At 39.4% G+C, this 23,949-nt stretch overlaps 5 protein-coding genes across 6 annotated transcripts; 1 reads left to right on the top strand and 4 right to left on the bottom strand.

Moving 5' to 3' along the window:
• Positions 1-2,929: 2,929 nt before the first annotated feature.
• LOC108041926 (UDP-glucosyltransferase 2-like) lies at positions 2,930-4,680 on the bottom strand. The gene is made up of 2 exons (XM_017119992.2): positions 4,417-4,680; positions 2,930-4,260 (listed from the first exon to the last, which is right to left on the bottom strand). Exons 1-2 carry the CDS (start codon positions 4,655-4,657, stop codon positions 2,930-2,932), a joined length of 1,572 nt encoding a protein of 523 aa, XP_016975481.2. The 5' UTR covers positions 4,658-4,680.
• A 201-nt stretch (positions 4,681-4,881) lies between these two features.
• Positions 4,882-6,666, bottom strand: LOC108041899 (UDP-glycosyltransferase UGT5). The gene is made up of 2 exons (XM_017119959.2): positions 6,417-6,666; positions 4,882-6,269 (listed from the first exon to the last, which is right to left on the bottom strand). Exons 1-2 carry the CDS (start codon positions 6,652-6,654, stop codon positions 4,957-4,959), a joined length of 1,551 nt encoding a protein of 516 aa, XP_016975448.1. The 5' UTR covers positions 6,655-6,666; the 3' UTR covers positions 4,882-4,956.
• A 452-nt stretch (positions 6,667-7,118) lies between these two features.
• Positions 7,119-9,590, bottom strand: LOC108041906 (UDP-glucosyltransferase 2). The gene is made up of 2 exons (XM_017119970.2): positions 9,180-9,590; positions 7,119-8,808 (listed from the first exon to the last, which is right to left on the bottom strand). The coding sequence occupies exons 1-2, from the start codon at positions 9,466-9,468 to the stop codon at positions 7,478-7,480; spliced, it is 1,620 nt and encodes a 539-aa protein (XP_016975459.2). The 5' UTR covers positions 9,469-9,590; the 3' UTR covers positions 7,119-7,477.
• A 1,580-nt stretch (positions 9,591-11,170) lies between these two features.
• LOC108041540 (UDP-glucosyltransferase 2) lies at positions 11,171-13,259 on the bottom strand. Of its 2 annotated transcripts, XM_017119467.2 has the most exons (3): positions 13,002-13,259; positions 11,821-12,555; positions 11,634-11,764 (listed from the first exon to the last, which is right to left on the bottom strand). In XM_017119467.2, exons 1-3 carry the CDS (start codon positions 13,252-13,254, stop codon positions 11,724-11,726), a joined length of 1,029 nt encoding a protein of 342 aa, XP_016974956.1. In that variant the 5' UTR covers positions 13,255-13,259; the 3' UTR covers positions 11,634-11,723. The 2 variants fall into 2 exon arrangements, with proteins under 2 accessions (XP_044315000.1, XP_016974956.1); XM_044459065.1 differs by having other exon boundaries at positions 11,171-12,555.
• Positions 13,260-13,394: 135 nt separating this feature from the next.
• LOC108041541 (UDP-glycosyltransferase UGT4) lies at positions 13,395-15,455 on the top strand. Its single transcript, XM_017119468.2, has 2 exons — positions 13,395-13,692; positions 14,036-15,455. Exons 1-2 carry the CDS (start codon positions 13,431-13,433, stop codon positions 15,352-15,354), a joined length of 1,581 nt encoding a protein of 526 aa, XP_016974957.2. The 5' UTR covers positions 13,395-13,430; the 3' UTR covers positions 15,355-15,455.
• Positions 15,456-23,949: the final 8,494 nt, after the last annotated feature.

The following is a 23,949-nucleotide window of genomic DNA, read 5'->3' as shown; positions in this document are numbered from 1 at the left end:
TTCCGATCAATCAGTTATATGGCAGCTATAGGATATAGTCGGCCGATCCTTATGAAATTTGGTAGGTCGGATTGATTGGCCAAATATAAAACCCATAGAAAATCCCAACTTCCTAACTTTACAAACACGAAAGTTATGGCATTTCCGATCAATCAGTTATATGGCAGCTATAGGATATAGTCGGCCGATCCTTATGAAATTTGGTAGGTCGGATTGATTGGCCAAATATAAAACCCACAGAAAATCTCAACTTCCTAACTTTACAAACACGAAAGTTATGGCATTTCCGATCAATCAGTTATATGGCAGCTATAGGATATAGTCGGCCGATCCTTATGAAATTTGGTAGGTCGGATTGATTGGCCAAATATAAAACCCATAGAAAATCTCAACTTCCTAACTTTACAAACACGAAAGTTATGGCATTTCCGATCAATCAGTTATATGGCAGCTATAGGATATAGTCGGCCGATCCTTATGAAATTTGGTGAGTCGGATTGATTGGCCAAATATAAAACCCATAGAAAATCTCAACTTCCTAACTTTGCAAACACGAAAGTTATGGCATTTCCGATCAATCAGTTATATGGCAGCTATAGGATATAGTCGGCCGATCCCGGCCGTTCCGACTTATATACTGCGTGCAAAGGAAAGAAGGGTGTGTGCAAAGTTTCAATTCGATAGCTTTAAAACTGAGAGACTAGTTTGCGTAGAAACAGACAGACGGACAGACGGACAGACGGACAGACGGACAGACGGACAGACGGACATGGCTATATCAACTCAGGAGGTGATCCTGATCAAGAATATATATACTTTATAGGGTCGGAGACGTCTCCTTCACTGCGTTGCACACTTTTGACCAAAATTATAATACCCTCTGCAAGGGTATAAAAGGTGCAGATGAGTCATCTCTCGGTGTCACAACTCACAGAAATTAACAAACAAAATTGACAAAATGCTTGAGCGCATAACTATCACCAGGTGAACGAGCAATGAACATATTTTCAGCAATTTCCAGCTGCAGCAACTCGAATTTTCTCGACTTTTCCCCTGCACAAATTGTTATAAAAACAGGAGAGAAAAAGCAAACTAGAAGAGGAACGCAGTGAACCGACCGATTTGCTTGGACAAGTTACCGATTAGATTCAGTAAAGAAGTGAGCTGATATTTCGACACGTTTCTTAGTCTGCAAATTGGAATTGCTGACATTGCGTAAATAATAGCAATACTTTGGGGCAAACAAAGAGGGGTAATTAAACGGCAAGTCATGACTTAGATTTTTGAAATAAATATTTTTGCTGTTTCCGTCGGCGATAATCAACAGCTCATTAAAAACGCGTCAAACCACAAAACAGGACATCATTAAATGGCCTCTTCTGCACCAACCACTCGGGACATTTAAAGGGCACAGAGACGGAGCTGCGGGGGTCAACAGATCCAACCCAAAATTGCATGAAATAATCTACATTTGCATGCCAACACAAAACACACAGAGCTAATGGCAATTCCAGCCACACCACATTTATATAGCTCATGAATTTTTGATTACGCATTTGGCGATGCGGCCAAAAACGGCCAAAAGCAGCCGAGCCCAAATGAGCCAAACCAATCCAACGGAAGTGACTCCGTGCAATTTAATATTACGCATACGCAGCGAATGCAACTGATTGGCAGCGGTTAATAAATGCGCTCAAACAGGCTCGCACACATGGCCACGCAAATATTTGTACGCGTATTCCATAATTCACTCGACGCCAATCGAGCAGCTTTGCGTGTGACCAGAGAAGCATCGTTATATAATAAATACGTGCATCATAATATCCCATCATTTTGGTACGCTGTCTGCGGTGAAAACAAACTAAGAGCCATGGGGCCTCTCAGGATTCAACTTGCCAATAGGTAGTTATTTGCCTGCCATTATCCGGCAGTGGATATTTCCATAAGTATTTTTCTGCTTCGCACTACCACTTTTCAAATATAAAATAAAATAATATGTAAAGTATTTTTTTTTAAGAAGATTATGTCTTTGTTGTTTTAAAATCCGTCTTTAAGGCCCAAGGTCAAAATAAAAAAGACAATTTTTCCCAAACCCTAAAATAAGATCATTTCATTTAAAACAAGAAAGGAAAGCTAACTTCGGGCGGAGCCGAAGTTGATATACCCTTGCAGAATATTCTGTAAATTATATTCTCCAAAATCGGATCGGTTATTCATATGATGCATTCTTAATACTCATAAAAAATCCCAACTTCCTAACTTTAAAAACAACAAAGTTATGTCATTTTCAATCGTTCAGTTAGATGGCAGCTATAGGATATAGTCGTCCGATCCTTATGAAATTTGGTAGGTCGGATTGATTGGCCAAAAATAAAACACATAGATAATCTCAACTTCCTAACTTTACAAACATCAAAGTTATGGCATTTCCGCTCGTTCAGTTATATGGCAGCTATATGATATAGTTGCCCGATCCGGCTCGTTCTGACTTATATACTACCTGCAATAGAAAGACAACTTTTGGTAAAGTTTCAAGCAGATAGCTTTAAAACTGAGGGACTAGTTTGCGTAGAAACGGACGGACGGACAGACGGACGGACAGACGGACGGACAGACGGACAGACGGACATGGCTAGATCGACTCTCCTGGTGATGCTGATCAAGAATATATATACTTTATAGGGTCGGAAATGTCTCCTTCACTGCGTTGCAAACTTTTGACTGAAATTATAATACCCTCTGCAAGGGTATAAAAAGGCAACGGGCCGGTAAAAAAAAAAAAATAAGTCATTCAAGTTTTTTCAACATTTAATATAATAGATTTCTTAGCCCCTTTTGTCAGCTGCAAAAATACAAAACTTAATTTTAAAAAATTATAAAAAAACTCTAAAAGCGACCAAATTTGTTTGTAAAATTAAAAAGCCGAATTTTACTGAACTTTCTGTTTTTGTTTTCCTTTATCGACTCCACGTCTTAGGATCATCCTGCAAATCGTAACGACACAAAGGACAAGAGCTGCAAGAATAACCAGAAAGGCTACAAGAAAAGTGCCCAAGACATCCAGACTGTGAAAGATGAAGAAGTTTAATTCTCTTCCAGCCACTCGCATATGGGATGCACCCTTGTGTCGCAGGACGTAGTGAGTCCACCAGACAGCCGTTTCCAAAGGATTCATGGGTTGATCCCGATATCGAGCTGCTGCTGTTCTAGCCGCTATGTCGAAACTCTTCTCAGTCAGCAACTGGATGATAGTCGACCTGAACTCCTCGCTTGTCATATTCTTATAGTTCAGAACCAATCCTTGGCCCTGTTTTTTGATATGTTCCATATTGCGGAACTGATCGAAAAAGAAGGGCAGTCCCAACATGGGTTTGCCATGGTGAATGCATTCGACGGTGCTTTGCAATCCTCCGTGGGTTATAAACAGCTTAACTTTTGGATGGGCCAGGATATCCTGCTGCGGAAACCACTTACTAATGAAAACATTTGGGGGCTTATCCGGCAAATTCTCATCCTCAAATTTCCACAGGACACGCTGTGGCAGGCTTGCAAATGTTTCAATTAAAACTTTCTTACGATCCTCTGTCAGATTTTTGGCCCTAACATTGGTGCCTAGAGAAAAATAAATTGCTCCATGCTCACCAGCATCTTGGATAAAGTCCTCAAAATCCTTGGGTAAGGCTTGGGGTTGTTGATTAATGTGCATACCACCCACTTCGATCATGTTCGGGGCATATGGCCTTGGTTGAGCCAACGTAAAGTGTTGATTTACCAAAACCAAAGCAAAGTTTCGAGTAATCTCAGACAGTGGTTGCTTATCAGCTATTTTCGGGAAATACTTTCTGTAGAGCGCCTCATGATTTGGCTCATGCCGCCAACGCCAGTTAATCCAAAAAATAGATTGTTGCACAAAGTGACCCAAACGTCCTCCATAGGTCTCCAAATCGTAGCTGGTAAAAGACGGAGAATGGAGGTAAGAAATCGGAGATGTATTGCCCACCAATTCGTCGATCTTCAATTCAGTGCCGTAGGAAGCTATTCCAATTATTGGGGCATCAAAATAGGCCGCCAAACCATAGAGAGCATCGAGCCGCCAAAGATCCACAATTATTAAATCAAACTGAGCTTTTCCTGGCTTAAGTACTTCTCGACGAACTCCGTCATTGTTCAGCACTAACTTTACGAGGTTAAGATTGTAATTGTTTATATATTCAGAATAATCCCAACTGTTTAAGGGCGTCGAAAGATGTTTAATCATATCTGAAAAAAATTGGAGAAAATAAGGTCAAAAACTTCAAATTAGATTGCTTATTTGTTAAGTAAAAAATGTAAAACAAAAACTGTCAAACAAAATTTGGACTTTATAACTATATTTGTATCAAGTAAATTTTAAATAATCATTATAATATCACTTACCGTCAATATTGTCAAACAGTTCTGGAACAGGAACGTCTTTTATATTATTCATAGGTTCTTTCGATGGAAACGGGCTCACAGAGGTTATTTCATGACCCAAAGAGGCCAAATTTTTCAGATAGGGTAAGGCGTGGTAATAATGCGAGTGACTCGGTATGGGAAACAAGGCGAGGATGCGAACTCCCTCCAAGAAACCGGGCAGAAAAATCACTAGGAGAGTGAATGAACTGAAAACCAACATTTTCAGACGGCTCGTGCATTTGTGGCAAACTCGATGGATAGACTGACTAGTAGAGCCCACAAGAACGAACGAAGAAACCTTCTTGTTGATAAGATTAAACAACCAAAAACAATAAATTATGAATTGGAAAAGGACAAAATTAGGGAAATCACTCTGTATACGTTGGCTGTAAATCAATATACTTTTATCTGGCTGTTAAAGTTTTTGTTACACTTTAATACACATTTGGCTCTTAGTCTCCCTTTATTTTACTGAATGTTTAACAATTAACATATAAATCTAGTAATTGTGCTAGCGAATTATTGTTTTTTCTGCTTTTTCTTGGAGTTTCCAAATCCAGCTATTTTCCATAGAATGACCAAACTGATTGTCAGGATTAGGAGAGCTCCACCCAAGAGAGCTCCAAGGACATCCAAGCTGTGGTAGGCGAAGAAGCCCAAGTCCTGGCCAGCCACGCGCATGTGGTATGCTCCTTTGTGCCGCAGGACGTACTCTGTCCACCAGATGGCCGTGTCCAGAGGAGTCATGGGCTGATCCCGATATCGATCGGACATCTGCCTGGCCGTCTCGGCAAATTGCGGCTCCTTGACCAACCTTTCGATAGTCCCCTTGAACTCCTGCTGGGTCATTGTCTTGTGATCGAGCCCCAATCCAAATCCCGCCTGCTTGGCCCGCTTCACATTCAGGAACTGATCGTAGAAGAAGGGCAGTCCCAAAACCGGTTTACCATGATGGATGCTCTCGATGGTACTCAGCAATCCGCCGTGGGTGATGAAAAGTTTAACCTTAGGGTGGGCCAAAATATCTGGCTGAGGAAACCATTTGCTAATAAAAACATTGGCAGGTTTGCCAGGTAGCTGATCGTCCTCGAATTTCCACAGGACCCGCTGCGGCAGACTGGCAAAGGTTTTCAGCATCAGTTGCCTTCTCTCAGCTGGTAAGTCTTTGCTTTTTACATTGGAGCCCAGGGAAAAGTAAATCACACCCTCCTCCCCGGAACCCTGAATAAACTCCTCCAGGTCTTTGGGCAATGCAGCTGGCTTGTGGGATATATGCAGACCTCCAACCTGAATCATATTCGGAACGTAGGCACGCGGAAAGCTCAGCGAGAAGTGTTGATTTAGCAGCACCAGGGAGAAGTTTCTATTCAAATCAGTGAGTCGAACCCTTTTCGAGGCTATGGGGAAGTACTTCTCATACAATCTCTCCTGTTCCGGCATATGCACCAATCTGTAGTTGAGCCAGGCCACTGTAGTATCCACAAAGTTGGACACACGCTCCCCGAAAGTCATGCGATCGGTAAAACCCGCTGTTACCAGGGGTGTATACGATAGAGGCGATACATTGCCCACCAGCTCATCAATATTCCAATCGGTTCCAAAGGTTGAGATGCCTATAATAGGGGCATTGAAGTGGGCCGCAAATCCGTAGTAGGCATCCGAGCGTAGAGCCTCCACAATGATCAGATCATACTGATCCTTTCCTGGAGGCAAAAGGGTTTCGGTAACCTCTTTATTGGTAAGAACTGATCGGGTGATATCCACAAAAAACTTGTTGATGAAATTGTTCTCCTGCCATATATTCATCGGATCGTTAAGCTCGTTTATGATTTCTATAAAAATCAAAGGATATATTACTTAGTCTAGCCATGGGTGTGTATAGATGTAAACCTACATAATTTTGCAAAACATTTAACAGTCTTTCTCAAAAAAAAAGCTTACATAAATTTAAATATTATATTTGTTAAATATTTTATTACCATTATAATTGTCAAAAACTTCCGGAATGGGAATGTCTCGAAAGTTTTCCAGTGGTTTCTTTTGCGGAAAGGCGTTAATCGAGGTCACCTGGTGACCCCGGGAGGCCAGCGTCTTCAGATAGGGGACCACATTGATGTACTGCGATGGACCAGGAAAGGGAAAAACAGCCAGTATCCTGGCAGCCTGTATACAAGCTGGCAGAATAAGCAACAATCCACTCAGGTGTATAACCAGCATCTTAAAGATCGTCTGGTTTACACAAACTCAAGCTATAAACTGAATCGGTAAACGAACATTAAAGCATAGAACAAGGTTATTAGATAACATTCTGAGGCACCGACATGCGATAGCAATTCTAGACAGATGCGATTACGGACATTTCGTAGGCGATCCACATCTCAGCGTCGCACCCCATCACTACATTGGCTCCCATCCTAACCCCTCCTATCCATCAAACAAACAAAGCATTGCACGGAATTAAGCGATTCCTACAGTTCAAAAACTAAGGAGTACAATCCGAAATTCTTATCACAGCTGGGGATTACATTTACTATAGTAATTAATTTTAAGATTCGCAAATCCACAACTCATGATTTTTTATAGGTATTCTTTTAAAAAAAAACAAATTTTGGTATCTACCATACAAAAAATTTATTTGAACATTTTGGTACTATTTATTTTTCTGAGTGTGATGTCGGTGATAGTAACGACTTTAAATTAACTGATAAAAAAAGGTTGGGGTTCATGCGTGCACAAATATGATTATAATGATTGCAATTTACGTTCTAACAGTAGACTCTTTAGCATGAATAATTTTATTTCGTTGACCAGGACTCAAGTTAGTAAAAAGATAGCATTAATAAACAATAAGTTAATACCCTAAATTGTCAAGTATTTTTCGAGTTTCATTATGTTTTCAATCAATTTTATATTATTACAATTATAAGTGCTAATAACACAACAAATAATTTCAAATGTACCTTACACTAACGTTAAAAATTAAACAATTTAAAAAGATCGGTGACGGCATAAACTCGACTAGTTAATGGCCTTTAATTGGTTACTGGGTCTTCAATTTGCCGGACCCCTCACGACGCCTAAAGATGATATAACTGAGTCCCCTCAGTAGATAGCGTAGTGCAGTCACAAAGATCAGTATGGAGACCAGAGTGACAGCGATGAGCAGGCCCCAGGTGTCTAGTCCGTGGAACTGAATAAAGTCCATATCGCGGGAGGCACATCTCAAGTGGGTGGCGCCCTTGTGCCTCAGTACGTATTCGGTCCACCAAATGGCTCGTTCCAAAGCGGTTTCCTTTTGATCTCGAAATAGTTTGGATTTACTTTGAGCTGCGGCCGCATAACTGGGATTACCCAGTAGTTCCTGAATCAGAGAAGTAAGTTCTGTGGCATTGGCACTCCACAAATTCGCACTGAGACCATAACCCGCCTGTTTGGCCCGCAGAACATTCAAGTGCTGATCGTAAAAAACTGGCAGACCCAAGACGGGCTTGCCAAAGTAAACACTCTCGATGGTGCTTAAAAGTCCTCCGTGGGTGATAAATAGCTTTACATTCGGATGAGCCAGGATGTCCGGTTGTGGAAACCACTTGCTGATAAACACATTCGAAGGCTTTTCAGGCAGCTGATCATCCTCGAATTTCCACAATACACGTTGAGGCAGGCTGGCCAATGTTTCCATTAGAACTTTTCGGGTTGCCGGTGGCAAATCTGCACTCTTGATATTGGAGCCCATTGAAAAATATATAACTCCCTGGGGGGCCTGCTCCACAAATTCCTTCAATTCTGTTGGTAGGTCCTTCACCTTTCGCTGTTGTTGCAAATGCAGACCGCCCACCTCGATCATATTGGGCAAATATGGGCGTGGATAGCTTAATGAGAAGTGCTGGCCCAGCAGCATCAGCGAAAAACTATCCAAAACTTCCTCCAACGATTTCCTGGCATTTGGAAAGTATTTTGCATACAGATCCCGCTGAGTGGGCAGGTGTATAATTCTCTTGTGCAGCCAAATAATAGTAGCTTCCCACACATTTCGCAGACGTTCCTCGAAACCCATTCGCTCCGTTCGCGATGACAGCAACATGGGATTATAGGATAATGGGGATATATTTCCCATCAACTCATCGATGTGAATATCGGTGCCGTACGACGAGATTCCAATGCTCTGCGCCCCAAAATGCTGGGCTAAGCCAAAAAGAGCTTCGGTTTGAACCGTTTCCGAAACGACCAGATCAAAAGTTTCCCGACTGGCCAACAATTCCTTTACAGCAGGATCATCCAGAACACTTGTGGTAAGGAGATTAAGGAAATCGGTGGTCATGGTCAAAACTGTCCATTGACTTGCCTCCTGATTGTAGTCCATATTTCCAAACGCTGTAATACAGGGTTTTCTATTACTTTCTGGTGTTCAAAAATAAGGCACATATAGGACAAATTGCGAAATAATGAACATTTCGCTTTAAAACTTAACAATTTGTGTAAGTTTGTTATAGAGGAATATATCGCTTTTAAACGGACAGATATTTTTATAAAAACTATTCTATAGAATACTATAGTATTGCTGATTAATGATATATTATTTCAACAAGACATGGGGTATGAAATATAGAAATTAATATATTATATATACATAAATATAATATATATCGAATAAAGTTTCTGACTCTCAAAAATTTCAAATTACTTTAACCACGATTTAAATATCATTTATTTCGCAATAGATCGTTTGTATAACCATTTCTTACCTGCCATTATTTCGTGTATTTTTTTGGCACCAATCACACGAAAGTTGGGCTCATTTTTATCGCTGCCGAACGTATTGATCACGGTGACATTGTGACCCCGACGGGCCAGTTCCTTGAGATACTGTTCGGCGAATATGTACTGCGATCGGCCGGGAAAGGGAAAAACGGCCAGGATTCGGGAACCTTGAACCACTTCATCGGCATTCGCGCCGAGCAGCAAGACCAGGCCAAATATCAGAAGGCCCAGCCCAGTTCTACAAAGTTTGATTCCCATTCTCGAAGCGACCATAACGATTCGCTGACAAACGACAACTAATCTAACACAAAAACTTTTCTATATATAAATGTAATTATCGGTGAGTGCCGATTAAAAGAATCGCCAAAAATTTGCTCATTCTACAAACAATAAATTCAATGGAGCGAGACGAAAGCTTCGTTTTTGCTATATCTATAGCTTTAAATTTATGCACATACATATATGTATGTATATATTTTTTGGCGTCACCGGCTTGCCTTAGTCAACATTGTTGATTGTTTATACACAATTAGTTGTTGTAATGCGATAGGAGAGTCGAATAGTGCTCTTTCTCTCCATGTAGCTCTCTTTACTTCTCGGCTTATCGGCATTTGACTCTTAGCTTGTCAAGTTCTATCGTTTTTTTGTTTACCAGAACATCTAATTTGGCACAGTTTTTGTGCTCAGAGAGCTGTGAAATGCATATACCCTACTCTTAATTGAGTATTGATCATTTTAGTTTTAAGGCAAAACAAATTTTAAGCATGCAGCTTTAAAATATAATGCAGTTAAACTGGCATAACAAATATCAAGGCGAAATTTTAATTAAAACACCAAACATTTTTTGTCTTGTAAATATATATTTTTATACCCTTGCAGAGGGTATTATAATTTTGGTCAAAAGTGTGCAAAGCAGTGAAGGAGACATCTCCGACCCTATATATTCTTGATCAGGATCACCTCCTGAGTTGATATAGCCATGTCCGTCTGTCCGTCTGTCTGTCCGTCTGTCTGTCCGTCTGTCCGTCTGTCTGTTTCTACGCGAACTAGTCTCTCAGTTTTAAAGATATCGAATTCAAACTTTGCACACACCCTTCTTTTCTTTGCACGCAGTATATAAGTCGGAACGGCCGGGATCGGCCGACTATATCCTATAGCTGCCATATAACTGATTGATCGGAAATGCCATAACTCTGCTGTTTGTTAAGCTAGGAAGTTGGGACTTTCTATGGGTTTTATATTTGGCCAATCAATCCGACGTACCAAATTTCATAAGGATCGGCCGACTATATCCTATAGCTGCTATATAACTGATTGATCGGAAATGCCATAACTTTGGTGTTTGTAAAGTTAGGAAGTTGGTATTTTCTATGGGTTTTATTTTTGCCCAATCAATCCGACATATCAAATTTCATAAGGATCGGCCGACTATATTCTATAGCTGCCGTATAACTGAACGATTGGAAATGCCATAACTTTGGCGTTTTTAAAGTTAGGAAGTTGGGATTTTTTATGAGTATTGAGAATGCATCATATGAATAATTTTGGAGAATATAATTTGCAGAATATTCTGCAAGGGTATTTCAACTTCGGCTCCGCCAGAATTTAGCTTTCCTTTCTTGTTTTAAATAAAGTTATCGTCATTGTCCGTTGTTTATTTAATTTATTTTTAAACATATAAAAAAATGGTTTTTACTTTTGTAATTCATTATAATAAAAAATCAAAATGTTTTACTTATCACAAATAGAATTAAGATTAAAGTCTATTTGTGGTCAGCTAATTTTAAGCTAAAAATCTCTTAAATAAAAAATTATACAGCCGTATACATAAACACTACGCCGTGTTAAAAAACACTTCGAAACAATCATAAATAAATGGCAATTAAGATAAGATAGCTACTATAGTGCTTATCATTTACTATACCCGCTTTTATCTCGAACCTAAACAACAATGAACAATAAAATAATTACAATCTAATTTAAAATATACATTTTAATAAATAAGCATAGCATTTTAACGAAGCCCTTCGTTATTACGTTGAATACCAAGCGGAGGCCAAAAAGGTTTTATATATTTGGCAAAATTAAAGCGGCAAAACCTCATTTTGGAAAGAGCCAAAAATACTATGCTCACGACCAGGCATAGTCGAACTCCAACCATTAGGAATTTGTCCAGGGAATAGTATTCAACTAGCTTTATCTTTGATTGGGGGACCCTCATGTGCTTCGCTCCCTTGTAGCGCATGATGTATTCGGTCCAGTAGATGGCCGTATCCAACGGATGCATCGGCTGATCCCGAAATCTCTTGGAAATAGCCAACACATTTTCTCTATATTTTGGTTGATTTATCAAGCTATCCATTGAATTCTTCAGCTGTTCTTTTGTCATGCTGTTAATGTTTAACTGAAGGGCTGCTTCCTCCTCAATCAAAACTTCCAAATTTCTGAATTGATCGAAGAACAAAGGCATGCCCAAAACAGGCTTCGCGTAGTAAGTAGCCTCAATAATACTTAGCATTCCGCCGTGGCTAATAAAGAGCTTTACGTTTGGATGTGCCAGAATGGCTTGCTGTGGCAAAAGTTCGGATAGGTATATATTACTGGTTAAATTCCCCGGAGGTTTACCCTCAAACTTCCAAATCACTCGCTGTGGCATTAACTTGAAAACATCCAGCAGCATTTTCTGGGTTTCCTTTGGCAAATCCTCACTCTTCTGCTCCACACCCAAAGTGAAGTAGATCACACCATGTTCGGCCTCATCGATGAACACCTGCAGATCCTCGGGTAACTTTGGATCCTCTTTGGGTACATGGAAGCCAGCCACCTCGATCATGCTTGGAACAGTTGATCTGGGCTGAAACAAGCTAAAATGCTGATTCAAAAGTATTAAAGAGAAACCGTGTCGTATCTCTGAAAAGCTCTGATTAAGATGGCCAAAGAAGTGATCGTGAACCAGTTTCAGTTTCGGCAGTAAAACTAGCTGTATCAGCAGCCACTCCTCGGTGGTGTAGTACCAAGTGTAGATGCGATCCCAAATATTCCGCACGGGCATTATGCCATTCGGCATCACTGGCTCCACCAAAAGGGACGATCCGTGATTTAACAGGCTATTAAGATTCCAATCCGATGCACAGGTGGAAAGTCCGATCAGTGGAGCCTTAAAATGCGCTGCCAGTCCGTAGAGCAGATCGGTGAAAGACGGTTCCACCACTACCAAGTCGTATGTGACATTCGATTGGATCAAGGCCCGAACCTCCCCATTATTCATTACATTTAGACCAACATTAACCATGATTTTCGTCAAAAAATGCATTTCTCCCCACTTGTTCGCCGCAGAAGCGATCAGAAAGTCTTCAAAGTCTGGAGTAAACGAGAGGAAACAAAGAAAATTAGTTCGCTAACTTCGTCCCATATGCCTAGTAATATTTTAATATATGACAAAATGTGTTTTTCAAAACTAAAACAAAACTAATTTGTCTCTGTAAGTGCTAAGATCTTTTATTGTAGTACGTCTTGATTGCCTTTATCTTAAGATTGCTATTCGGCTTTTTCACCGCCCAACGAAATAATATTTCTTATCTCGCGTCTGAAACTGTAAAAAGAAAAATTTCCTTATCAAATAATAATGACTGAGTTTAATGATAAACTAGTCTGGCAAACACTGATCGCTTTTCCCAATAATTTGATATTTTTTAATTATCCGGCTTAAATGGATATGCTGACAACCCTACGATATTCCCAGGACTGCAAATCTCGTTGTTCGAGACAAGTTTTGCTTTTTACGTATTAACATTAATTTTACGAACCTGAATAAACGTTATTATAATCCCTAATACGTATTAAGGTCACATTTTGAATGGGTTTGCAGTGCTTAAATGCATGTATCACCGTCAGCTGGTGACCCCGATCGGTGAGGCCCTGTATATAAGGCATCATCATCAGGCATTGTGCGTGCGATTCGAAGGGGGCGATGACGAGAACCCGGTCGCCTTGGACCCAGAAATTAACGTTAAGTATCAGACCGATTACCGGAAAAAGCCATCGCCCCGAGGGAAACATATCGATCGAGCGCCCGCTTTTCAACTGACTAACTGGAGTGGTTTCAATTCGAACGTTTGCGCAATTTTGCTCATTTTTTGTACTGATTAGATTGCGCCATCAAGCATGTCTGTCGCGGTATTTTGACCAAAACAGTATCGCTTCGGGCATCGGTATGGGCGGTCGATTTGCGTGAAATGTCTGGGGGCTCGGGCATTGCTGGTCTGCTGCTACCAGCTTTGATATTTGGCCTGCTGGGCCCAAAACTGGCAGAAACGGAGAACATTTTGGCCATCTTTTCGTACACCTTTGGCTCATCCTATCTGTTGATCACTCCGTATTTGAAGAGCCTAGCCCAGAGGGGTCACCAATTGACTGTGATATCGTCCGTCTCAGAAATGCCCCACATAGAAGGTGTTCATCACATACGCGTGCCTAAATTGGATATGCTAATGGAAGGTAATTACCCTCAGCAAGCTAAATACTTTAAATAACTATTTGATTAGGAAAAAACACTACTTTTATTGACCATAATTTTGAATTATAGTCCCAATATTTGCTTTAAAATATTGGATTCAATAATACAGCTAGGGTTGAATAGAAACCTTTGGCTGTATACACTATAAAAAATTGTATTTTGATATCGACATGATTCAGTGAGATGCAGAAATATCGTTATACTTAGTTACAGCTTTATGATATTTTATGTGTTAGTCTGGAATTTGATTTACCAAAATTTAAATTGTCATAAAATAGTAAATGTTTTTTATATTTCAAATAAGTCATTTTTAATCACTTACAGAGCTTCTAGATTATGACTTCGACTTAAAACTAAGCAAATGGATGGAGGCTCAGTTTGTGTCCGAATACTTTTACAACTGTTCGCGATACGTATTGGGAGATCCTGGGGTGCAGGAGTTGCTCCACAACTCAAGTGCCCAGTATTCGATGGTAATTCTGGAGGCTTCACACACCGATGCCCTATACGGATTTTCGCAGCACTTTAATGCACCGCTGGTGGGGATTGCCGCCTACGGATCGGCGTGGAACATTGACTTCCTGGTGGGGAACTCAGCACCGAGTGTCTACGAGCCGATGTCCGCCTTGGGCTATTCACCCGGACACAGTCTGATGGAGAAGTGGCACAACCTGATCTTCATCACCGAGGAGCGTCTGGTGGAGCGGTTTATCTACCTGCCCGACCAAATCGATCTCTACAAGCAGTACTTTCCCGAAGCGTCAGCCAGTATTCATGATCTCCGCCGGAGATTCTCGCTTATCCTGATTAATCAGCATTTTAGCATGGGTCGAGTACGCAGTAATGTTCCCAATATTGTTGAAGTGGCCGGCATGCACTTGGCTGAGCCTACAAAACCCTTGGATCTGGAGCTTAAACTTCTATTGGATGAGGCCGAACATGGAGTCATATATTTTTCAATGGGTCTGCAAGTCCTGGATAAGTGGCTGCCCCCGGGAATGCAGGATACATTGTTGGCCGCCTTTGCACAATTAAAGCAGCAAGTGATTTGGAAAAGCAATAATCCAGCTTTGTTTAATAATTCAAAGAATGTGTATGCGAGATCATATTTTCCCCAGCGGGAAATCCTTAATCATCCCAATGTGAAGCTGTTTATCAATCATGCAGGCGTCTTGAGCACGATCGAAGCTGTTCACTATGCGGTTCCCCAGCTCTGTATTCCTTTATACTACGATCAGTTTCAGAACACCAAACGCATGGAGCAGTTGGGCGTGGCCCGAAGTCTGGATTACACAGATCTCACCAGCGATGGCATTGTTATGGTCATTGAGAATATGTTGCTAAATGCTAGCTATAAACAAAATGCCCGGGATTTGTCTAACCGATTTCATGACCAACCAATGTCGGCTATGGAGACTGCAATTTGGTGGACAGAATATATCCTGCGTCACAAGGGAGCCGATCATATGCGAATCGCCGAGCAGGAAATGTCCCTGATGCAATACTATAATGTGGATGTTGTTTCGGTGCTTTTTGGACGAATCGGACTAAGTGCTATGATTGTAATCTTCCTCGGTTGGAAACTGGTCGCATTGGCCACAAGAAACCTTGAATACAGATTTAATGTGCCCATGATAAGGTAAACTTGAGAATAGAAAACAAATTAATACATGGCCAACATTTGGATCTTAAATATATATCCCGAGGGAAGAAGGGTTAAATTTAACTATTTTAGGACAGTGTTTTATTTTAAGACTAGCTGTAAATAAAAATAAGTAGTTGTATATATATATATATATGTATATTATAAAAACGTTGGCAGAAGTATTTAATTACTAAAGCTTAAGGCTTTTTCAATTCAATTTCCTTTTAATAAAAGGCTGATTACATCGCAAATTGGTTACTAAACTTTATTATTTAACAAATCAATAAGAAAGTTTACGGTTTTAACCTTACGTTTCGCTAATCTAAATTATATATATATGTATGTATTGGTATGTGCCGTCTAAAATCGCGTGTAGCGCAAAAGAAATAACTGCATTTATTGTAAGTGTTTCTATCGCACTGATAATAAATTATCTAATCAGTCAGCCCTGGAAGCGCCAAATAAATGTTTTCACTTAAAAAAAAATTAATGAGACTACAAACCATTTGCAATTTGTTAATATTTCTTTTCATAGGTTATTAAGCAATATTTGTGGTCATTCATTAGTTTTATTTGGAATATGAAATGTATAATTAATCTAGAATGGCATAGCGGTCATATTATAAAAGTCGCATAATTAAATTTACCCAACCACATTAGTGCTTTAGCAATTAGGTCATGATTATTTTATTTGGACAAAGAAAAATATTTAAAATGGTGGAAATTACGAAAGGAAAGACCGAAAGACTGCTCCCCTCTTAACTGTCATGTATATTATAATTAGAAAACTCTACCTTCTCCAATCGTTATCTATCCAAACCCTTTTCCTTTTTTCGACCATAAACATAACCGCGCTCATTACGTATTTTACATCAATCAGCACGTGCCCAGCATCTTTTCAACTCTCCACCAAAAAAAAAAACAGAAAGAAAATAAAAGGCGAATTGAAAAAAGAGAATGCTGGAGGGAAAAAGGACATTAAAATGCACAGGACAAGATGGTAAAAAAGTGCGCACAATTGCTCCCACAATTGCTGGGTGAAATACCCCCAAAAACGTGAACCAGAAGAAGTCGAAGTCGGCTGGTCGACAGAACTCGAAAAGGGTGAACTCGAAAGTGTATAACTTCCCCTTCATAACCATTGAAGCGGAATGTCTGTGACGGTCCATCGATAGCCAAGGTAAAAGGGGATCCAACTACAGTGATCGGTCGGTAAATTGGATAAATAAATACAGGTGTTCTGATAACTCTTACAGCGTTTGTATGCTTTGTTCATTGATTAGATAGCTTGATTGCATTTTGTTCATATCAATATTTACCCAGCTCTCTTTAATAGGCGAGCTTTTCAAACTGGAATAGAGAAAGTAATTAATTTCACATTGAATAAAACATACTAAATGTTATGACAAATTAAATAAACAATAATTATTGTTTCCTATATTCAATATATATTAATTTAATAACATTCAAAAGTTTAATTGATCAGTGCACATCGTATTTTCCAGTTCATCAAATTTATTTAAAAGCTGGTACTAGTAATTGAAAACGAAAATCTATAAAAATCGAATTTTACCCACAAGAATGTGCACCTAGTTATGCCAAAAGTATACCTAAAAGAAACCAAATAAAATGTGTGTCAAACGTTGGCATGTTAATAAGTTAGCCGAAAAAGGACCAGGCCGGCACAAAACCAAATTGCACTCAACGTGTTGTCAATTTGATGTTTATTGCAGATTTTTATTTGATTTTCTGTTTGCAACATTTGAATTTATGATCCGGCCATAAACTGACGGCGAGTCTAATCCGAAAATTCTTGTAAAATTGCCAAAGCCTCGCGAGGCACTGGGCGATGAGGAGTTGACCTAAGTCAGGCCAATTTTATTGGCCATTTGGCAAAGGCGCCGAGGCAAACTTTGTCCCTTATTGTTGGCGTTGGCCAATACTCAAGTGGGCGGCTTTCATTGGCGCTTAACTAACTGAAATTAAGTAAACTTTTCTTTTGACTTTCATAAGCCTTTTAATAAGCCATAATCCCCGCTGGCATTATCTGGCCCCCGTCACAAGCGCACAAAGGACAAACCCACACACACACAACAGCACAGGCATACTAAAATCTAATTAACATCCCGGACTGAGCTCGGGAAAACCTCGCGCAATAAAAATCATCAATAGTAGGAAAGAAGTTTATTAAAAGTGATTTTCATCACTGCTACCAAGTCTCTGTGGGTTGATGCTGGCTATTGCTGGGGATACAGGAACTAAATGTTGGGCCAAGAACTACTATTTCCAGGGCAGATTGACTTTATAACACATGCCTACGATGGCCATAAAGAGGATATGACCAGCAGAGTTTCTTATTTTCTTTAGGGGTTAGTATATATATGTCTTAAGAATATACTCTTCGTCTAAGATACATTAAAAAGTACTTTATTATTGTTTTTTTTTACCCTGAACTATTTTAATAATAACGAATTATTTAACCGTCTGATTTCGACAGAGCACAAATAAAAAAGTTATTTTAAAGTAATTTAAACAGAGGCCATAATTAAAATAAATTTTCCATGTTTAAATTGGTTAATTATTAATTATGTTCATAATAATAATAACGGGTTTTACTGAATTTTGAATTACACTTTTTTCGAACTAAAAATATCCTATGGATTTATCAATACTTCTAGTTTGGTAAAGTACATTTTTCAAACACATTTTGTATTTACCTCTCATGTGTTATAAAACCCTTTTATTACCCAGCTTTTACCACAAAATTGAATTAGAGAGCATATCCGATTCGTCACATCGATAAAGCCCCTTATTTTAATATTCCTATGACTCTTATACACATTTTTGGTTAGAAAAGTTATGAGGCAGGCTTTTAATTAGCGCCTGCCAACCAGTCAGCCAGCCATCGTGGCGAAAGTCCCAGAGCGTATTACGCATACGCAGCGTTGACGCCGAGGTTGCCGCTGAGGCTGGCACATCGGCTTTGGGATTGCCGCTGGCTGGTCGGGCACGATTTTAATTAATTAGACTTTTATGAGGCGTACATGCAGCTCCGGCATTGTTGGGTTAAAGCCCAGTTATTGTTTTTTTTTCTATTTTTTTTTGTATTTTCCTTCTGCTAAACCCCGTCTGTGCTGGTTCATGCCGCTTGTTGGCCCGGCCTAATAAGCGTTTCAGAGCTTAACACCGCCAACGAAATGTGTATCAAAATTTAGCATTTATTTTTGGCGGACGGGTGTGAGAGGGTCGCACACACATGTCCGCTGGCCATGTCGTGTGCGGTAATGAAAATTGCGGTGGCATTATGCTCAACATTTGGCATAATTGCAGTCCAGGATATGCGTTTATGCTCAGAGATTACTTTTTGTGGCTGCTGGCCATTGACCAAGCCCCAAGCCCCCACCACATACACAGCCACCGCCGCTACCAACAACAGCGAATGGCCAAGCATAATAAAAGCCAGACGATGTCGCCTTTTGTATAAAGGAATAAAAATAATACCCAACTCCCCCCACCAAAAAAAAACCCTTACTCCATTGTTGGTTTTTGTGTTCCAGCCCTTGTTATTGGTATCTCGCTTTTCTACTCTCCGGTTCCTTGTTCCCTTTTTTTTTTTTGGTTCCTTTTCCAAATTAATTTCCAGTTCCTATTTTTTTTTGGTTTCGCGACATATTATTGTTGCTGTCACACTTTAAGGGAGCGCTTTTTAAGAGTGAAAAAGGGTATACGAATTTTCATAAATTAGGTAACAACTCAAATAATCATGAGCAAATTTGTATCTGAAAATTGTAACTAAAATGCTTTACAGGCTTAATGGCTGGTAGTAGGGATTAACTTAATTTTTAAGTCCGCTTTAAATCTAGAAGTCCAATTGTGGATCAGTTTTTACAAGTATGCGGAAACTTAACAATAACTAACATGAAATGGCTCAACAAATTTATCAATGTTAAAATAACAAATTTGGCGGCAGACTTTAAGAGAATCAAACAACCAGTCTTATGAGTTTTGTCACTTTGAAATCGGCTTAAGTTTGGTAAAGTTATGAACGGTGAAAGTTTTATTATGGGTCACCTTTTTAAAAATCATCGAAAACTTAAAAAAAATAGTCTACTTTAAAGTGACAAATTTAAAATTACAAATCGGCTTAAATTTGGTAAAGTTGAGAACTGAAGAAGTCCAAATGTACCTTAAACTGCATTGCAATCTTTGAACTGAAATTATAATACCCTCTGCATTCATGGCAGTAATTAAAACTGATTTTTTTCATTGGCTAAAATTTTATTGCTTGATAATAACAATTTTTTTAAACGCTTTACTCAATGTTGAGAAGATTCCTTTCACATTAGTATTTAATTTTTAGTAAAAAGAGATTTTTGTGGCAATTAAATACAGGCTTATTCATTTACATATATCTGTTATTGTTCATATTCACAAATGCAGAGCAACGAAAAGGTTGTTTGCTGTCTTTCACCTTTAAAGAATAATTACTCCATAGCATTGCAATTCACGCTTACTGTCAGTGGAAAACATAAATTACAGTGAACAAGTAAAAACGGCCTCAGAAATGTGTAAAAGACTTTTATCGCGCAAATCAAACAAGACCAGCAAAAAGTAACCAATAAACATAAAAAAACAGTTGCAAAACAATAATTAAAATGCACACGCAACAATTTTTTTGCTAGGCAAATGTATACATAAAAAAGTGAATAAAAAATAAAGAATAAACCAAATTAAGTTTATTATTATGCACGATGAATGGAATGGAAGTAGAAACAAACAAAGCGTCAGAAGAAAAGTGCGCTGAAGGGGCGTTATCAACCAAAAAAAAATGAAGAGAAAACTTGGGGGTTGGCGCCAAGTAATCCGCTTGTTAAAAATAAACGAAAAGGAAGAGGGCAGAGGAAGCGCACACAAAACATAATCATCATAAACCGGAAATATCCCGACGGCAAAACATCCGCACATAAATTTTTTAAATAGTCTACAATATTTCGTTTTGCCGTTCGGCATTTGGTATTCGCCATCTCTGTTTCGGTTGCCTTCATTGTTGTGGTTCAACTTCCACTTGTTGTTGTTGGGTTGGCATATCGCGTGTAAATACGTTTAAGTGTCGGTGCTCTCCCCAAAGATGGTCGGAACCCAGCGCCGAACTTGGCCAACTGCAATAAACACACAAATTAACCCGTAATACCCAAGGCCAAGCCAAGGACCAAAAGGACAACGTGCCGCAATTCCAGTTTCGTTTTGCTGCTGTGGCTATTCCTGTGCCAGCAACAACGCACATAAATAAAATATTACAATTTTAATTTGTCTCTAATCCCGTCGGACATTGAATGGCTTGTGGCTGCCATCTGAGTGGGTCTGAGTTTTGCCTTAGGGAAGGGATTTCATAAATTGCTTGAATACACCCAGACCAAGTTTATCTATGCGGGATTTGTAGCCACGAAACAATGAATACATAAATCAAATGGACCGCTCTCACTGACAGAGCTTATTCAATCGTGAGGTAAGTATGCTCTGCACCTTTTCTCCTTCTCAGATTGTCGCGGATTTTCTTGAAGTTTCCTATTACTAAATCTGGACAGCTTAGCATTCAATACTTGATTGAAAGTTCAGTTTATTGACTATCATGAGATAGACCTGGAATTCAGTAAGGAGCTTAACTCTGAAAGTTAAACCTTTTTAATATGGGCTAATCACTGCGAGTGCACGTAAACAATATATTAATGTGGTTTCTTAAGCTTTTCACAAGATTAAAGCTAGCGACCTAGAACCAATAACTTCATAAGAAAAATGTATCTTAAAATTATTGTCTGTTATAATACTGCCCTTCCTAAAAAGTCCAGTAAGCCAAAGATTTATGTTTTTTTTAATATATTTCAATACTATTGAAACATCCAGAAAAATACGAAGATCTTAATCATATATGTTAAGTAATGTTTTTTGACTTTTTTTACTCTTTTTTATCCATAAGCTCCTCTAGTGACGAAAATAACCTCTATCTTCCATCGTCAACGTTATCTGATTGTCTACTTATTTATGATAGTTTCCGACCCGTCTCTTCCGCTTCGTTCAGGACACACGCTGCGTATACGCAATCTACGCTTTCACTTAATTCAGTGCAGTAAAATCGCAAACGTTTCGATTGCAACCCACTAAAAATTGCGATTTGAGCCCGGCTCGCGACAATAGCCAACGGCGCGACACTAACGGTAACCGTTACGGCAACAGCAATAACTACAGCAGCAGCAAAACTCAAAAAGCTTTGGGCGAGGTCCTGCCCTCCACAGTTGTTGGTATTGCTACATCCAGTGCCACTACGATTGCGATTGCTAGTCGCTGCCATCGGTGGTGAGAACTTGGCTATATCGTACTCAATTTAAATGTATTCTAAAGAACTGTATGGGGTGTAGTAGGGCAGATGATAATAGTCCAATGTAAGTAATGAACTTTATTATTTTCAATTCCGACTCAGTTTAATAACTTTATACCCACTTAAATATGTGAGATATGAGATAAATACCTAATAATCTAGTATTTCTTGTAAGATAATTTTTTATAGGTTAACTTAAAGTAGACTATTAAAATTATAAGTACCAAATTCATTCATAAAATAACATATTTTAATTATGGTAACCTCTTTCTTATATAGAAAATTAACACATGGTTTTTTACTTACATAACGTTTATTGCACTTCATCGTTGGCTTACCTTTAATAACCAGTATAGTTTTTATCTTTCCATATTTCGTTTACCCCTACCAAACACAATCTGTTTTTGGTTTTTGGCAAGGACCAGCAATTTCGCCTGCTTGATTGGACCAGAATAGTTGGCAACACTGGTTTCCAAGCCGGTTGCCAGGGTCGGCTATTGCTTTCACGTCTCTTTTATTATTTCACGCCATTTCAACAGCCGTGAGCAACAAGATTATTTATGCGTTTTTCTCGCCCAGTCCCAAGCACGCTTTAAAATCGTCCCGTGTCCGTGTCCGTGGACCGTTGTCCGTAGTCCGTAGTCCTTAGTCCGTATTCTGTATGCCGTATTCCGTATTCCGTTGTCGGGAGTCCGTGGTCCGGGGCCAAACGCATTTGGTAGACGCGCGTGTTTGGACACAAGTTAGCTCGGGAGTCTGTCCATTGCCTACTTCGCGGCGTTGTTACAATGTGGGTGGATGGTGGGTGGATGGTGGGAGGATAGTGGGTGGATGGTGGGTGGAGGTGCGAACTTCGCGGAACGGGAAATGAGAGGTGTGAGCACTTCGAGTGCTATAAAATGCCGACGGAGGGACTGTTATTGTGATTTTTGGCAATGAATACGAAATGCCGAACGTCTCCGTTCTCGTTTTCGTCCTCGTTCATCTCGCTCCTCTCCACTGTTCATCATCGCTTCGCTGTGTTGCCTTTTGACAAATGGCTTCGATGATGTTTTTTATTGCCCAGACCTATCTGACTCAACTGTGTGTCTCCATGCCTGCTGACATTGTTATATAGGAGGCGCATATATATATGCTTACATATGTACATCCATGCACTGCGCATACGTAAACTTCAGTTAGCACTGGGGCATATTTCGTTCATTATTTTCGACACAGACTTCAACCTGCCCCTAACTCCGTTTTTTTTGGGCTGGGAAAATATTTATTTTCCCTTTCCTCATTTTTTGGTTTACGTGGAACTTTATGTATAATTTTTTTTCACTCTATGTCAAAGCATTTTCAAAATGTGAAGAAAAGTAAAAATGTTTAAAATTTTATGACCTTTGTGACTATCTAAGTATAATGCATTAATTACTAAAACGTATGTATGCTAAAATTTTATTTTATATTACTAATAAGATCTTATCATTTTCCAGAGTATTTAACTGTTCGGTCTGATTTAGGTCATCCAATTTGGTTTCTTTCTGTGTTTGTTTTATTTTTTGTGTATTTTTATTGTTGTCATGTTGCTTTGGCCGTAATGGCAGCTCGTAAAAATGTTTCATTTATGCTAAATTCATTTTTGTGCCTGCGAAATCTGTTGCCGCGCCAAAGTAATAAAAGGATTCTTTCCATTTGCAACCATTCATTCGCTGGCCGCTCATTCATTCGCATCCTTGTCTAGCTGGGGAGGGGGGAAAGGGGGGTTCTTCTTTATTCTTTGTTGTTTGTTGGCTTCCGCATAAGGAGGATACCCACGGTCTGCCCATTTTTGGACCCAGCCAATGGGGGGGGACTGAAGTTTATTGGTCTACAAATTATATTTGCTTTGTTCAGCAGTTAATGAGTCTGTTAACGTTGTGTGTTAGCGCTTTTGAGTGTTCATAAAATAAGCGAGTGCATACTGAGTGGAGTTTTGAGTTGCTATTCAGCTATTCATGGACATTTGGGCGCTCACCCTTTGATGCCGCATAATTACTCGATAATATGCATTCAAATCGTAAAACCGCCAAAAAAGGCTGTAAACGGCAAAGAGCTATTAGCCATGGCCACCTGGCACGCTTAATGATGGCCATGAAATTGGACCGATAAAGTTCGAAAATTTCCGAGAAATAGTTTTTAATGGATTCAGGAGTTCACGTTCACATTTGCATTTGCAGCTAATTGCTGGATTCACTT

The sequence above is a fragment of the Drosophila rhopaloa genome, unplaced genomic scaffold, assembly GCF_018152115.1.
Source record: "Drosophila rhopaloa isolate 14029-0021.01 unplaced genomic scaffold, ASM1815211v1 contig_178, whole genome shotgun sequence".
NCBI lineage: Eukaryota > Metazoa > Arthropoda > Insecta > Diptera > Drosophilidae > Drosophila > Drosophila rhopaloa.
The sequence above is the reverse complement of the archived record's forward strand: the minus strand, read 5'-3'. Positions and strand labels throughout refer to the sequence as shown.

Bases quoted from the DNA above. Each gene is read 5' to 3' on its own strand.
- LOC108041926 (XM_017119992.2), bottom strand. From the start codon at position 4,657: ATGTTGGTTTTCAGTTCATTCACTCTCCTAGTGATTTTTCTGCCCGGT. The intron at 4,261-4,416 runs GTAAGTGATATT...AATTTTTTTCAG, and splicing joins ACTGTTTGACAATATTGACG to ATATGATTAAACATCTTTCG.
- LOC108041899 (XM_017119959.2), bottom strand. From the start codon at position 6,654: ATGCTGGTTATACACCTGAGTGGATTGTTGCTTATTCTGCCAGCTTGT. The intron at 6,270-6,416 runs GTAATAAAATAT...TGATTTTTATAG, and splicing joins AGTTTTTGACAATTATAATG to AAATCATAAACGAGCTTAAC.
- LOC108041906 (XM_017119970.2), bottom strand. From the start codon at position 9,468: ATGGTCGCTTCGAGAATGGGAATCAAACTTTGTAGAACTGGGCTGGGC. The intron at 8,809-9,179 runs GTAAGAAATGGT...CCTGTATTACAG, and splicing joins AATACACGAAATAATGGCAG to CGTTTGGAAATATGGACTAC.
- LOC108041540 (XM_044459065.1), bottom strand. From the start codon at position 13,254: ATGTTTCCCTCGGGGCGATGGCTTTTTCCGGTAATCGGTCTGATACTT. The intron at 12,556-13,001 runs GTTCGTAAAATT...CGTTTACTCCAG, and splicing joins TTATAATAACGTTTATTCAG to ACTTTGAAGACTTTCTGATC.
- LOC108041541 (XM_017119468.2), top strand. From the start codon at position 13,431: ATGTCTGGGGGCTCGGGCATTGCTGGTCTGCTGCTACCAGCTTTGATA. The intron at 13,693-14,035 runs GTAATTACCCTC...AATCACTTACAG, and splicing joins ATTGGATATGCTAATGGAAG to AGCTTCTAGATTATGACTTC.